At 51.3% G+C, this 14,985-nt stretch overlaps 1 protein-coding gene across 1 annotated transcript; it reads left to right on the top strand.

Annotated features, from left to right (window-relative positions):
• The first annotated feature begins 2,244 nt into the window (after nt 1–2,244).
• Nucleotides 2,245–7,475, top strand: ZFP36L1 (ZFP36 ring finger protein like 1). Its single transcript, XM_029951128.1, has 2 exons — nt 2,245–2,442; nt 4,825–7,475. Exons 1-2 carry the CDS (start codon nt 2,386–2,388, stop codon nt 5,782–5,784), a joined length of 1,017 nt encoding a protein of 338 aa, XP_029806988.1. The 5' UTR covers nt 2,245–2,385; the 3' UTR covers nt 5,785–7,475.
• The last annotated feature ends 7,510 nt before the right edge of the window (nt 7,476–14,985 follow it).

Below are 14,985 nucleotides of genomic sequence, written 5' to 3' on the forward strand. Positions count from 1 at the left end.
AGAATTAAAGGCCAGTGGGTCCTTTTGGGGGGGGGGGGCAGATAAAAGGACGAAATAGCTTCACATAAGGACCCAGACTACTAACCTTGTGGTTTTAACGCGCAGCCTTGCTCTGTCCTGAAATCTGGAACTCATTACCTCATCACCAAGAAACTGCACGACCCCCACCCCTTTCTTGAAGCTGGGTAAAGGAGCGAGCAAACACCCCTTTAAGAAAGAAACCTACACTTGAATGATTTAAATTAAGGTGGATGGAAGTTATTTCCCTTTCTGGCGCTTGCCAGATTTCAAGAAAAGCTGAAATATGGGAGCAGGGGGAGGAAAGCAACAGGCGGCTGGACAGCAGCAGAAGGAAAGGCAAGGGGCAGCAACCGGGTTAAAAATGGGGGCCATCAATTTAAGTCCGAGGGGGCCAAATAAAAGCAGCCCCGGCTGGGATCACGTAGGTTTGTGGTTGCAGCAAAAGTTCTGTGTTTCGCAAAGATGAAAAACAACCAGTTCCAAAAACAGTTGTGATTTGGAAGGTTTCCCTGGGTCTGCTCGGAGGTTGACGAATACACCAGAAATGCAATAAAAATGCGTGTGTGTGTGTGTGTGTGTGTGTGTGTGTGTGTGTGCGCGCGCGCGCGTGGGTGGTAGTGGTGAGAGCGCGACTCGAGCGCTCTGCTCCGCCCGCCCTGTCCTTTCCAAAGAAACGTGCTCATAATGGGGTGACCTAATTACATCGCAATGGAACCCGCTCTTAGCCACTCAGCGCACGGGGTTTCATAACAGACCCGGCCGCCTTGAGTGCTGGGAAGAAACGTGCGAGGGCTGAGGAGGCGGCCGGGCACGCGGGGAAATAGGAAAGAAACAGCCCCGCGATTTCCGTCTTCGCTCCAGCACCCAGGGGCCGTGGGCGACACGTTAACAACTTTTTATTTGGGTGGATGGAGAGGCCTCTGAAGCTAACAGTAAATATAGTATAGTCTTACAAAGAGTAATAATCTAGGGTGGGGGGCTTTCGGTTTGGAAGATTACCCTGCCCCCCATCCCGCGCAAACAGCGCAGCGTGACAAGCCATATGTTCCGTTCCCGTGGGGGCGGGGGAGAAGCAACAATAAATTAAACGTGTCGTCTCTTTACCTTCATTCTTGCCAAAGTAACTTTTTTTTTCATTGTTCAAGCGTCTAGGGTGTGTGTGTGTGTCCCGTAGTTCAGAGTGCGCGTGGAAAGTTGTGCGTTATTGGTGTTTTTTTTGGGGGGGGGCGAGGAGGGTGGACTGGAAAGGACATTCATGAGAATTCATGTTTTCTTTTTGAAAAAGTTTAAGGGTTGGATGCGTGAAATAAATCCCACTCCCAAGCTTGTTAAACAGGCAAGCAATCCTACCGGGCGGTGGTCTTTTTCGCGACTGCCCCTCCCGCCGTCCGGTTGCAAAGCACCGGAGAGTGTAGACGCGTGCGGCGCGCGAAATCGTGCTGCGCTCGCCCCGCCGGGCCCTGGCCTCCCTGGGGAAAAACTCTCCCTAGTTTCCCCCACCACCCTACCTGTCCCACGACCTGTTGCAACAACAACAACAACAACAACAACAACAACAAAACTGAAAACCCTAGACCCGAGTGCTTTCCGCGTCCCAAATTCCCGATGTCCTGGCCCTCCCTGGTTTGCGGAAGGCAGCAGAGTGCGGAAGAGAACTCGGGAAAAGAGTAAGTTGTGGGGGGTTGGAGAAGTTTCAGGGGAGATCGGCTCAAGATGGAAATCGCAGCCCGGGCGCTAAGGACGGGCTTCGGCTTCCCGCTTGCAAAAAGAGAAAGTCGAGCCCGCCTTCCTGCTCGACAAAAAAAACAACACAACAACAAGAACCCCGAAGAGGGTGGAATGAGTGATGTCACAGAGCCGCGCTCGCAGGCTGACAAAGGGGGGGTGCGCCCCTCCCCCTCGCGCCGCGCGGCCCCAGAGAGGGGCGCCCCAAGCGCCGGGTAGCCAAGCGAGAGACTCGAAACTTTTCCTCTTTAAGAAAAAAAAGTTGTGCGCTGCTTGCAGTTGGTTTTTTTTTCTTCTTCGCCTTCTTTCCTCGTTTCCCCTCCCCCTTCTTCCTTTTGAAAGTTTCTTTTTTTTTCCCGAGTTTGACCGCATGGCTGATTCAACTTCACTGTCAATCAACTTTTTTTTCCTCCTCTTCCTCATTTAAATAAGTTTAAAGCTCCTCCTCCCCTGGGCCACCAAATCGGAACTTTATAAATTGGGCTTCGCGCGCCGCAGCCGGGGAGAGTCAGAAAGGCGAGGGGCGCCGGGAGCAGGCGTGTGGGACTCCAGACGGGAGAGCCGGAGGCTGTGCCTTCCCCGCACCGGGACCTTCGCGACACACCAGATCCTCGTCCCTGCCCCGTGCGAGCGCCCAGGATGACCACCACCCTCGTGTCTGCCACCATCTTCGACTTAAGCGAAGTTTTATGCAAGGTAAAGTGGGGCGGAGGGTTGGCTTTTCGAAGTTTTCTTTTTCCTCTTTTGCCTAAAGAAAGAACTCTCAAAAGTTTAGGTCTTGGAAAGCAGAGAGGAGAGGAAGAGAGGCAAGATGGTTCTTTTTTCCGCCGTACTTTCCCCCAGTTTAAAGGAATTCGGTTCTCTCCTTCCCACCCGTTGAGTTTCAACAGGTCCTGGCCGCTACTGCATGGGAATTTGGAGATCAGAGCTTTGGGGGGCGAAGTTTTAGTGGCGGGGCTGTCCGAGGGATACGGGGCATTGGCCGGGACCATATTTTTTGGTGATTTTGTCGCCCACAATGTGCTGCTTGAGCCCGGTTTCACTGGTCTGTTCGGTTTGCCTGTGCACGCCCTGGGTCTGGCCGCCGCCGGAGGGGTTCGAGTCTCTCCAGCCACACTGCCAGCCAGTGGGGTCAGCAGGGGCGCCCCTTGGGGAAGTGAGTCTCGGGACGACATCTTACTGGGATATCTGATGTGGAAGGGCTAGAGATCTGCGGGAAAAGACCAAGAGTTTTGATTCAAAAGGATGTTGTAAAACAGGTTTGCAGTAGGGCTTTAGTTCGCCACAGCTCGTCCAGGCTTCCTTCCGTGATCGCCGACAGTACTGCAACTTTGGGGTGAAAATGGTAGTAGGCTTGACCCTCTTACCGGTTTTCCGAGGGGGTGGGGGTGGGGGCTAGAGAACAAAATGCCGGCCTGAGCTCAAGGGGCTCTGAGGAAGGATTTAATGAGGCCTCTAAGTGGTGTAGCTTGCCAGGCGGTGTGGATAAAAGCAGGTTTTGAACACCGTGTTCCACGAATTCGGTTTAAGTGTACACCCCAAAAACCTATGGATGTTAGATTATTTTCGCCCCCTCTCCCTACTTTGAAAGCGGGGAGCTGCTAGGCTACTTTGAATTGCTAAAGTGTTTTGCCTTCTTTTAAACCTGTTGGGTCATGTCGCTCTCTTTTCCCAGCTTGCTTCTCCAGTTGGCCCAGCTGCCAGGGCCTCAGGGCTGCAGGGTTGGGGTACAGGGACTCCGAGGAGCTGAAGAGCAACATCAAAAAAAGTTTGAATTTCAGCTTCGTTCCCTCTCTGGGCTTTTCCATACTCCAGTTGCTCTCGCGGCTGCCTGAGCTCTCTTGCACTTCTTCCTTCTCTTCCCGGCTTTCTCCCTCTTTGATCTATTTCTCTTTCCCTCGCCTGCTGCCCGATGCCACCCTCCCCCCCAGACTTTTTAAATGAACCTTATTGTTGGGAACCAGCTCTCAACTTGGTTCCTGTAATCCGCCCTGTGGGGTAGTTGCTGTTACAGATCCCCGATCCCCTGCAGTTGATCCTAAGGGACCAACTTTAGAATTTGCACAATGGCACCCACATGGGCCGGGAGCCAACTCCCTGGTCCCCAGCTTGTGCCCTTTCTGAATTTCGGGTACAGATTGGGCCGGTGACCAGGGCATACCATTGGAACAGAAACCTGTCGGTTTCTGCTTCCCTCCCCCCAAATCCACTATTGACTGGGCGGGGAGTCAGGGGGATTTGGGCTCTCCTTTTCCTTCCCCCCTGCAGCTTTGCGTTAAAGATTAAACACTGACGCTCTTATCCGAGCCTACCCTTGCAGCCAGAGCACTAACTGCAAAGGCATCTTCCCACTGGAGCGGGTGGGGAGATCATTGTAGAAGGCACCTCTTTCCAGAGCATGGGGCGATGAACTTTACTTTAGAATCTCATCCTTCTCCTGCCCCCCACCCCCACCCCAGACCAAGGATTTCTCCTGCCCCCTCCTCTTCCTCTCCTCTAGGCAAGATAAAGCAAAGGCAGTCTGGAAACTTGTTGCCAAAGGAAGGGAACCTTTCTGAAGGAGGAAGTTCAGTCTTAGGAGACCAGAGGCGCGCCTGTCTGTGTGTGTGTGTAATGTCAGTCAAAGAAAGACTGATTAAAAGGAGGGTACTCAGAGTCTCCTGAGGTTTACCTGTTCTTGTTAGGGAGAAGGGAAATCTAGAGAAGTCTGAGTTAGAGGAGATATTTTGAGCTGAGGAGTCTGTTTGGGAGGTAAAGAAGTTAGATCGAATGGATATAAGTGTAGCTTTGGGGACAGGATATGGAGGTGCATTCCAGGGGTCTTTGTGGAGTAGGGTGCATGAATAACAATTTCCTATAGGTGAGGATTTTGTGGTTTCTTATGCATAGGGCCAAAGTAAAGCGAGGGGGATGGTCTGTGGGAGGGGTCTTGCAAGGGCTGAGTTAGGAAGGTGGTTCCTTAGAGACACAAGGGGCATTTCTGATTGTGCAGGGGGCTGCAATTAGGGGTACTTTTCTTGGCTCTGGTGCATGGCCTTTGTCACCAAGCATCCTCTCTCTTCCCTCTCTTTCCTCCAGGGTAACAAGATGCTCAACTACAGTACTCCCAGTGCAGGGGGCTGCCTGCTGGACAGAAAGGCGGTGGGCACCCCTGCCGGTGGGGGCTTCCCCCGGAGGCACTCGGTCACCCTGCCCAGCTCCAAGTTCCACCAGAATCAGCTCCTCAGCAGCCTCAAGGGCGAGCCGGCCCCAGCTCTGAGCTCTCGGGACAGCCGCTTCCGAGACCGCTCTTTCTCAGAAGGGGGCGAGAGGCTGCTGCCCACTCAGAAGCAGCCCGGGAGCGGCCAGGTCAATTCCAGCCGCTACAAGACGGAGCTGTGCCGCCCCTTCGAGGAGAATGGTGCCTGTAAGTACGGGGACAAGTGCCAGTTCGCGCATGGCATCCACGAGCTCCGAAGCCTGACCCGTCACCCCAAGTACAAGACGGAGCTGTGCCGCACCTTCCACACCATCGGCTTTTGCCCATACGGGCCCCGCTGCCACTTCATCCACAACGCTGAGGAGCGCCGTGCCCTGGCCGGGGCCCGGGACCTCTCCGCTGACCGTCCCCGCCTCCAGCATAGCTTTAGCTTTGCTGGGTTTCCCAGTGCCGCTGCCACCGCCGCTGCCACGGGGCTGCTGGACAGCCCCACGTCCATCACCCCACCCCCCATCCTGAGTGCTGATGACCTCCTGGGCTCACCCACCCTGCCAGATGGCACCAATAACCCCTTCGCCTTCTCCAGCCAGGAGCTGGCGAACCTCTTTGCCCCTAGCATGGGGCTGCCCGGGGGTGGCTCCCCGACCACCTTCCTCTTCCGGCCCATGTCTGAGTCCCCTCACATGTTTGACTCTCCCCCCAGCCCTCAGGATTCTCTCTCGGACCAGGAGGGCTATCTGAGCAGCTCCAGCAGCAGCCACAGTGGCTCAGATTCCCCCACCTTGGACAACTCAAGACGCCTGCCCATTTTCAGCAGACTTTCCATCTCAGATGACTAAACCCTGGGTAGGGAGGGACCCCCTGCCTACTCCACCCCCCATCCTCCCCCCCCCACCTGCCTGATTCCTGACAACCCCTACATTAACAAGGTTAAGCTCAACCCCTATCCCCCAGAACCTTGGAATGCCCCCTCCCTCTCTTCCCTCTTAACCCCCTCCCCCAACATAAGGACAAGTCAATTTGTCAGTAGCTTCCTCTGGCTTGAAACCCCCTCTCCTCAATTTTATAGCCCACTTACCATGCATAACAGACAAGTCCCATATTTGTCAGTAGATGCCTTTTCCCCCTCGGCTTAAGCCTTAAGTGCCAAATCACAAAAGAAAAAGCAGTAACAGTTTACAGAAGCAATTTAGTGCCTTGTAATCTAACTTTGTCACTGTGACTACATTACCTCTTCAGCGCCAGAGGGCACCCGTGGGCCTCCCTGAGCCTCTGCCCATGGGGAGGGGGAGGGGACCCAGAACCAGCAGCTCCCTCCGCTGGCGACCCAACTGCACCTTCCCTTATTTCAGCCTCCCACACCCTCCCTCTCCCCTCTCCCCATGACCCCCACACCCTTCTTGGGAGAGTTGTTGCCAGACTCGGGTTTTTGGGGAAACCTATCTTGACATTCAAAACCTTTTGCTTCCTGACCTGAACCTCTTTTGACTAATCTTGCCTGGGTTCGCGTAGGTCTACAGGAAGGAAGACAAAAAAGTGGATGAAGATCGCGACATAAGTGGGACTTTGTGATTTAATTTTTTTTCTTTTTCTTTTTTTTTAAAGTGGGGAGGATGGGGAAGCTAGATGGACTATGAGAGACTTGATTTTGGTGCTAAAGTTCCCCAGTTCATATGTGACATCTTTAAAAAAAAATAACAAAAAAATGAGAGAAAAGCTAAAAAAACATGTAAGGGGTGAGCAGTTAATGGTATTCATTCCACATACAATATCTGTGTAAAACGATTTCCTGTAGATGTAGCTTCAGTGGTTTTTGCTCTAGAATACCGTAGGTCTATCGTTTGAGCACTCACGCCATGCTTTTTTCCCTGGGTTTTAAACTTCATATAACTTTCAGAAATTGGAGAGCAAAAATTTTGCTTGTCACTGCACATCAATATAAAAAAGCTTATTTAACTTATCAAAACGTATTTATTGCCAAAACTATGCTTTTTTTTGTTAATTTTGTTCATATTTATCGGGATGACAAATCCATAGAATATATTCTTTTATGTTAAATTATGATCTTCATATTAATCTTAAAATTTTGTGACGTGTCTTTTTCCTTTTTTTTCCACAGTTTTAATATATTATTCTTCAACGACATTTTTTGTAACTTTACACTTTTTTTGGTTATTTTATTTTAAAAAAATGAAAAATTAATTTAAAAAAATGCAAAAAACTGTTGGATTATTTATTTTAGAAATTTCCCCCCTTTGTGTTGGACTGCAAATTGAGTTTCTTCTTCTTTAGGCCTTTTCACAGCTAGGACTGAGAATGTATGTAAAAGTTCTGTGACAGTACAGAAGGAAAACAACTTTTATGTATGGCTTCTAAAAGGGAAAAAACAAAACAAAACAAAAGAAACCCTTTGACTTCTACGAGCCCATCTCAAGACATTCCGATTGCAGATTTGAGGTTCTGGATTCCAGGTTTGGAGTTTTCCAATGTCAATGCAAACAGAACTGGCACACACACATTAAGATGAATGTAATTATTATTCCTCTTGCTGGTCACTACCATCGCTTTCTTATTTCTCTTTCTTTGTGTGAATTTATTTAAAAGAAAAAAAAACTTTTTGTAACGACTATTTGCAGTTTAAAAATCAATAAACCCCATTTTTTTCAAGAAACATGGATGGTGTAGCTGGTTTTTCTTGGTTTGTGGTTTTCCTTTGGTCTGTAGGTCCGTCCTTTGTAGAGGGGGCAGGTGCTAGGGAAGAGGAGAGCACTGGTTGCTTGTTTTCTCATCCTTCACAGTTAAGCCTATGGCTGGAGTTCCCTCTGTTGATGCTGGAAGTCTCTGAGCTTAGAGGGGACGGGGTGGGAATTTATTGCAAAGGAAACCCATACTTCTCTAGTATCTTCCCAGCGTGTGGATGTTGGTGAGGGACCGGCGTTGGGTACCCGTGCAGCTTCAGAGGTCTTCATGAAAGTTGAAGCCCAGTCTTCTCCACTCTATGGTCTTCATTCCTTTGGGTGGTGATTGGAGAGCCAAAATGGTGGAGGGGGACCTGCCACATGGTACTCCAGCCAGTCTGGGTTTGAGGGAGTTCTTTGGAGTGTTTCCAGGCTCGTTTTTTCCCCACACGAAATTGACCTAAACCTCTATCACCTCTCAACACCGGTCTGGGGTGGGCATGATGAAGGATTGCAGGGTTGGAGAGAAGCATCTAAGACAGTCAGGGGCCCAAATCGGCACTGGAGATTGGGGTGGTTCACCTGGAGCTGACCTGCACTTCTGTCATTTGGAGGGCCGTTAGGGGAAAGCGGCTGTTAAGATGGGCCAGTCCTAACAGGAAGTCATCAGAAATTCCTACCGTCTTGGTCTTGTTACACATGCTGGGCAGAATAGGTGGGTGGTTATCTGAGGAAGGGCGGGGTCCCCCCAGCTAGCAGCACTGCAGCCAAGGCCAGATGACCACTTTGAAGGGGATATTTTGCCTGCCAGAGGGGTTGGATCCTTCTGAAAACTGGTTCTTGGGAGCCATTCTTTTTGGGAAGGCAGGGATAGGTATTGCTATATGAGCTGCCTTTGGTTCCTTGCACTCTGTAAATCTAGGGGGTAAGCTGAAGTTCCATCATCAGATGGTCTCTCAAAATGTTATGTCTGCAGCAGACACTGGCTGGGCTGTCCTTGAGGCTTGGGAAGACCTACCTTATGCATCCTTATTAACTCTTAACTTCCCTGCTGGGGGGGGGGGCAGATGCCCTTTCCTAAGGCAGCGGCTGCTGGTGGAGAGAGGGGAAAGAAGCCCTCCTTGGGATTGAAATGAACCCAGGCTGCCAGTGCCTGTGGAGGGAATGAGGGGGGTGTGTGTGTGTGTGTGTGTGTGTGTGTGTGTGTGTGTTTGGTGGTGGTTGTGGCACGTGATCTTTCTTGACCAAAGGCAGAAAAGACATTTAGTTTACCTTGAGCTCATTCCCTGCAGGTTGTAGGTGAGCATATGGCAGACATTTTTCTAATTCTCTGGCTCGTGGTGACGCTGGTTGGGTTCTCAGAGGCTAAGCATACCGATCGGTCTGCCCAGAATTGCTTCAGTTGGAATTGGTCTCATGAGTGATACCAAAATTTGAAGCATTGACTCCAGGATGCCTTGGAGAGCAGGGGTTTCATGTACAGGCAAGGAGATGCTCTCTATGGCCTTGGGAAGCTCTCTGTCCCTAAGCCTTGACCCTTTTCCCCACTTAAGAGTCTCCATAGGAAACACACAGGCTGGGATTTTGGCCGCTCAGACCCACGCATGGTTATCACCCCAAAGTTGGATTTTCTGCCATGTAGATCTTCAAGATAGAGGAGATAGGTCCAAAGCTATATGGGAAAGGAACTAGCAGAAACTTTTGGGCCCTTTCTTCCAAAGTCCTGGAAGATGGTGGAGGGGCTTTAGCAATGGGCCTGTCCTCAGGCTGCGGGGGTCCAGTGAGGTGTGAGCCCTGAGCTGGTAGGAGATCTCCATCCCTGAGCTCCTATGCAGTGGGGAGGACAGGAGCCATGCAGAGAAAGCAGGAGGTAAGGTCCACACCAAGGGAAGTAGGGCGGGAAAGGTCAGGTCTGCCTTTGTCAGCAAGTTTCTTGGGTCCAGGACTGCTTCCCTACCTCCTGTCCCAGACCTTGGGGCATCTCTGCTTTGGGGGCCTGCATGAGGTCTGCCCTGGTAGGGTAGGGCTTCCATGGCTATAGGTCTGGCAACCCATTATCTGGCCCTTGGCTACAGGTCTTCTTCCCTTGGAGCAGCAAAAAGAAATGAGTTATTCTGGCCATGGAGCAAGGACTTACCTGTCTGGGCCAGGAAGCTTCATTTTCAGAAGGAAGGTTGAGGGCCTGCTGTAGCTCATTGGCACTCTGGTGAAAGGAGGGCCTTTGAGAGAACAGGAAGGCAGACATGAGATAGGGTGTATAGCCCATTGGATCATGAAGCACTGGTGACCAAAGGGACAGAGAGGGTCACAGCAGCAGGAAGCTTCCACGGCGTGGAGGGAGAAGGGTGATGGAACCCTTTGACCTGGGTTCAGATCCCTGCTCTCTTTGTGCCAGCTGTGCCTTGGACAGATGACTCAACCTTGGGGTTTTCATCTGTAACTCAAGAGTGACTGAGAAGCAAGTGAGCCGTTAGCAATGACAGCTCTTCATAAGTGGCAGGTAGTCTGAGAACTTCATGTGTGTTAACCCATTAAATGCTCATGTGACCCCACTGAGGCACTCCTATACTCTGCTCAGGTATGGAGATATTGGAGCTCAGAGAAGTTCACGAACTGGTCACAAAGCTAGAAGTGTTGTAATTGGAACCCAGGTCGGCCAGCTCCCTCATTGCATTTTGCCACCATGTCACAGACTGGCATACTCATGACATTTGGCACAACCCCTGGCACATATTAACTGCAAATCGACCAGCGTTAGTTCCCAACTCCCTCGGCCTATGGAGGCTGTGTAGGGACGAAAGAAGCAGCCAGTTGGATTAGATGACTTTGCACACACCCCTCCAGTGTCATGATCTCATGTCCCACGAGGTCCTGGGTTTGGCATGTTTGGAGGACAGTGCCTGGGAGGAGGGGTAGGCCTCCCCCTTGGACTTTCCCCTTGTCTGCCTGCCATGGGGCAGCTTCTGTTAATGATCGACAGAGCAAAGGGTGCCCCAGGGCTACCTGGGAAGTTGGCCCTGTGCCCTTCTTCACCTGGGATCTCACCCCCCTGCACGTAGCCAACCATTTAATCACGTCTGGCTGGACTGCCTGAAATAGTGCCTGGGTTCAGAGGGGGAGGGGGCGGAGGAGACTACCCCGGCCCTTACCTCCCACTGGTGCCTTGGGGATGGCCCTTCTCTGACTGGCTTCTGCTCTACTGGGTGCAAGCCAGGACCCAGAGCTGGGGAGCAGTGCAAAACCTTAGCCCTTTCTTGAGGTCAGACTAGCGCTAGGAGTCCCCATGGTGACCCACCTCTTAGAGGGAAAAGCTTGGATTGCAGAAAACCTCCTGGGCTCAGAACCCACCATGATTTTGCAGGAGTCACAGGGTTACATCTAAGCTACTGTCATGGGAACTAGTCTCTGAGGAGCCAGGGACGGGGCTGTCCCCAAGAGAGACCAGATTCCCTCCTCCTACCTATGAGAGCCAGCTGCTGCTCATGGGGTGAGGATGCTTCCCTACATTTAGGCTGCTTGCAGTTATTTCAACATGTTGGAGAAGGCCAGGTCTCAAGGTACAAAGCTGGGAGTGACACCCGTATGTGCGCCATCAGCCTGGGGCACAGTGAAAATAAATATTGGCAATGGCCAAACTTGCGGTGATTTCTCACCTCCCAGGGCTAGTCAGGCAGCTGCCTCCTGACTCCCAATTGTACCTCAGGGAGAAGCAGGTCATGACCACATGGGACAGAGTTCATTTATGCCCATCCCAGTGCTCCATGGGCACGGGAAGCTCTGTTGCCCGGGGTGAGGGGCTGGATTTGGAATCAGATGCAGCTGGGTTCAAATCCCTGCTCAGTGTCAACCTCACTCTTGTGACCTCAGGCTGAAAACTGACCAATAGCTTAGAGCCTCAGTTTCCCCATTTGCAGGATGGGGTGACAGCGAGGTGATAATTACACCCCAGTGATAAGATAAACCACAGTGCACGCAATGGAATACTATACAGCTGTATAAAAAACCAATGCTGGATGAATTACAGAAACACAAAGTTAAGGGAAAGAAGCCAGCCAAAAAGAGTGTATGTTGTCTAAGTCCCTTTATATGAAGTTCACAAGCAGGCAAAAGTGATCTACAATGATAGAGTCCATCAGGAGATAGATATATACACACAAGAAGTTCACTGAGCTGCAGACAGAAGATTTAAGTACTTTACTGTATGCAAGTTACATGTAAATATAAAAACCTATAGTGCTGTTATAGTGTTCATACATACAAGGGAAAAATGAAATTTATAAAAAGAAAACGAAATGAAATGAGTACCCAGCCTAGTATTGGCACTTAATATCGTGGCTGGTTTTTGTAATAGGCACGACCTGAGGACATCAGTACTGCCCTTGTTCCCTTTTCGTAGAAGGAGAGCATGGGCTCAGAGCAGCTGAGTAAATTGCATACGTGAAGTGGGATTTGAATTCTGGCACATCGGTGTCAAGCCTACGCAGCTGCCCAGTACCCCATAGGCCCCTCAATGCACAGGTGCTGTTTTCTTAGAAAAGCTCAATACACAGTAATCCAGCCTCAAGCAAGCTACTTAGTAAATGAAAAGATCTAATTAGTAAGTAGGAAAGAGTTAGAGAAGAGTTTCTTGCTCTGCAGATTCAAAATTAATCTCCTGGGGCAGGTTGGTACCTCCTATACTTTGTGTGAGGTAGAGGGAGGTCAAGTTAGAGCCTTTCTGAGCTCTGAGGGGCTGGAGAGAGGAGGGCTAGGCTGGGGAGGCCAGCATTGGTGTCCTGGGATTCCTCCACGTGGCCTGCCTGCCCAGGCCCGTCTCCCCCTGAGGCTGATGGAGGCTGGGAGGCCTCTGAGGGGCCTGCCTGGCCCAGCCTGCCCTCCCTGGCCCTCAGGCTCAAGGGTGCATGAAAGCCTCACGTGGCCATCACGGCACCACTTCTGACCCCTGTTCCAGTCCACTCTTTTGGGACATGGTTCCAGTATTAATGCTTCGGGAAACTGTTCTTGGATCCTGACTGAGGGAGGTGCCCAGCTCAGCTGATGAATCTGATGATGAATCAGGCTCTGGGACAGGCACTTGCGGGACTGGGCCACAAGGGCAGGATATGGAGGCTGAAGCTTCAGTGCTCTGGGAAGGGACTGACGCTCAGTTGGGCTCAGGCACAATGGCAGAATTGAAAATGTTCACTCTCAGTGTTGTACAAATGAGTGCCTCCTTAAATTTGGCACTCCTGGCGGCTCACTTGCCTCCCCTTCACTCTTGCCCTGCCATCCCAGCCTGGATTTATTACCCTGCTCACAGCCACTTACAAGCTGTGTGACCTTGGGCAAGTCACTTAACCTCTCTGAGACTCATTTTCCTCCTCCAAGTATGGGGACAGGAAACATACTCTGCTGTGAGGATCGGAGGAGATGGAGAGGAAGGAGTTTGGGGAATGAAAGACCCTGGACAGAGGTGGCATTGAGAGCATGAAAGCAGCTTGTGGCCCTCCGGGGTGACAGAGCCCCTTCTTCAGGGATGTTTTAGTGTCATAACCTGGTGCCCTCTGCTGATGTGGCCCACCTGCTGGATTCTCTGCCTTGACTTCCCATGTGGTGTGTCCTTTAGGTGAATCTTTGAAATTTACATAATAAAAATAATGACACTATTCAGTGTTTGTAGAGACTTAGCATGCACGCCAGGTGCTGGTTTCAGTCCTCCATCACATGTTCTCATCTGATAGTACTTATGAGTAAGTACTATGATTAGACCCATTTTACAGATGGGGAAAGTCAGGCTCAGGAAGAAGACGGTATCCCCCATCACATGGTTGTACATGACTGCGCTGCCACCCCGGTCTGTCTGACCCCACTGCCCAAGCTCTCAGCCCCCACACTCCCACTGGGAGGGAGACAGATGTCAGATGGCACTGGGGTCACTCAGCAGCTCTGGGTTCTGAGATTTGCTCTCCCCTGAGGACCCACAGGAACGGAGGAGAATATGTCTCCCCTCAGCTTATCCTTCCTTGGGATGTTGCCATCCCATCTGGTTACCCTCTCCACAGCACAGGGGGTCAGGGTGGTGAGCAGAGGGTAGGCTTATTTTTTGCCTCTCTTACAAATGGGGAAACTGAGGTACAATATGGTAGTGCCGAGTGCGCTGGGATCACCCTCAGTTGCAGCAGCTGCACTGAAAACTAAGTCCCTGTCTCAGCTGTGCTGCGGCATGACTGGTGGTGGAGAGAATGATATTTCAGTGCTGTCCTGCCCGATGGGTGATGGAGCAACCTCGGATACTGCAGGAGCCTCCTAAGGGCTAAGGTACTTACTCCCTAACCAGCCTCACTGTCCACCTGAAACTTGGGACCGTGCGGGTCTTCTCTGGAAGGCACTGGAGGGTTGCTAGAGTTGGTGTTCCTTCTTCTGGTGCTTCCTTTTCTGAGAGATGCTGCCTGTAATTATCCGACTGCATTCCACCATTCCCCCTCCACCACGAAAGTCACTCGCTCCTGCCAGTGCAGGGTCAGAGGGAGAAAAATGGTGGGTTCTCAAGCCAGTGCCAGGTGAGGACGGTGCCCGGTGAGGACAGAGGGAGGAGGCACCGCCAGTCAGCTGCAGCCCCCACTCAAATCTTCCCCCAATTGCCTCAAGCTGGGGGCAGGAGGGGCAGGGCTTATTGATTTGCTCAAAAAGGCCTGTTTCCTCAGGCCTCTTTCTTCCCTGGTTGCTGACCATTTGACTGCCCAGCCTTGAGTGCCCTGAGGCATTGTGGGCAGCCAGGCAGTGGCTTCGGTCAGACTTCTGGACTCAGGTAAAAGACAAAATATTTTTGGTTTCTGGGTTGTCCTTGCCTCTTCTTCTCTCCTTGCATCCTGCAGCTTTGGGTTTGGTTTGGAGCTAGAGCAGTCTTCCTGCAAGGTGGATGGCCTGCAAGCCAAACAGTGCACGTCAAAGCCGCCCCCAACCCCCTTGCATAGCCGGATGTTCAGGAGGGCTTCTGGACTGCGGGTCCACATCCAAAGGAGCTTAGGAGCTGGGTTTTCTCATCTTAGACGTACATTAGAAGTCCACGCCAACGTGAAAGCAAACCCGGGAGTTATGTATGATTAGTACAACCGCCCAGCTGTGCCCAACCTGGTTTGGGGGCTGGAGAGGACAAGTCCACCCTTGTCAAAGCTTGCTGATAAACCTGAGTGGCCACTTCTAGCCTTTCATTTTCTTGTCTTCAAGATAGGGGGTTGGGCCGGATGCATTCTTAGTTCTAGGATTCCATGAATATCTTGGAAAGCAAAATGCTCGGAGCCTTCCTTTGCCATGCCAACTGATGGGGCAATGGAGCCAGCAATGTTGATGCTATAAAGCTCCACCCAGTTCTGGACAGAAGGG

The sequence above is a fragment of the Suricata suricatta genome, chromosome 9, assembly GCF_006229205.1.
Source record: "Suricata suricatta isolate VVHF042 chromosome 9, meerkat_22Aug2017_6uvM2_HiC, whole genome shotgun sequence".
In the NCBI taxonomy this organism is placed as follows: Eukaryota; Metazoa; Chordata; class Mammalia; order Carnivora; family Herpestidae; genus Suricata; species Suricata suricatta.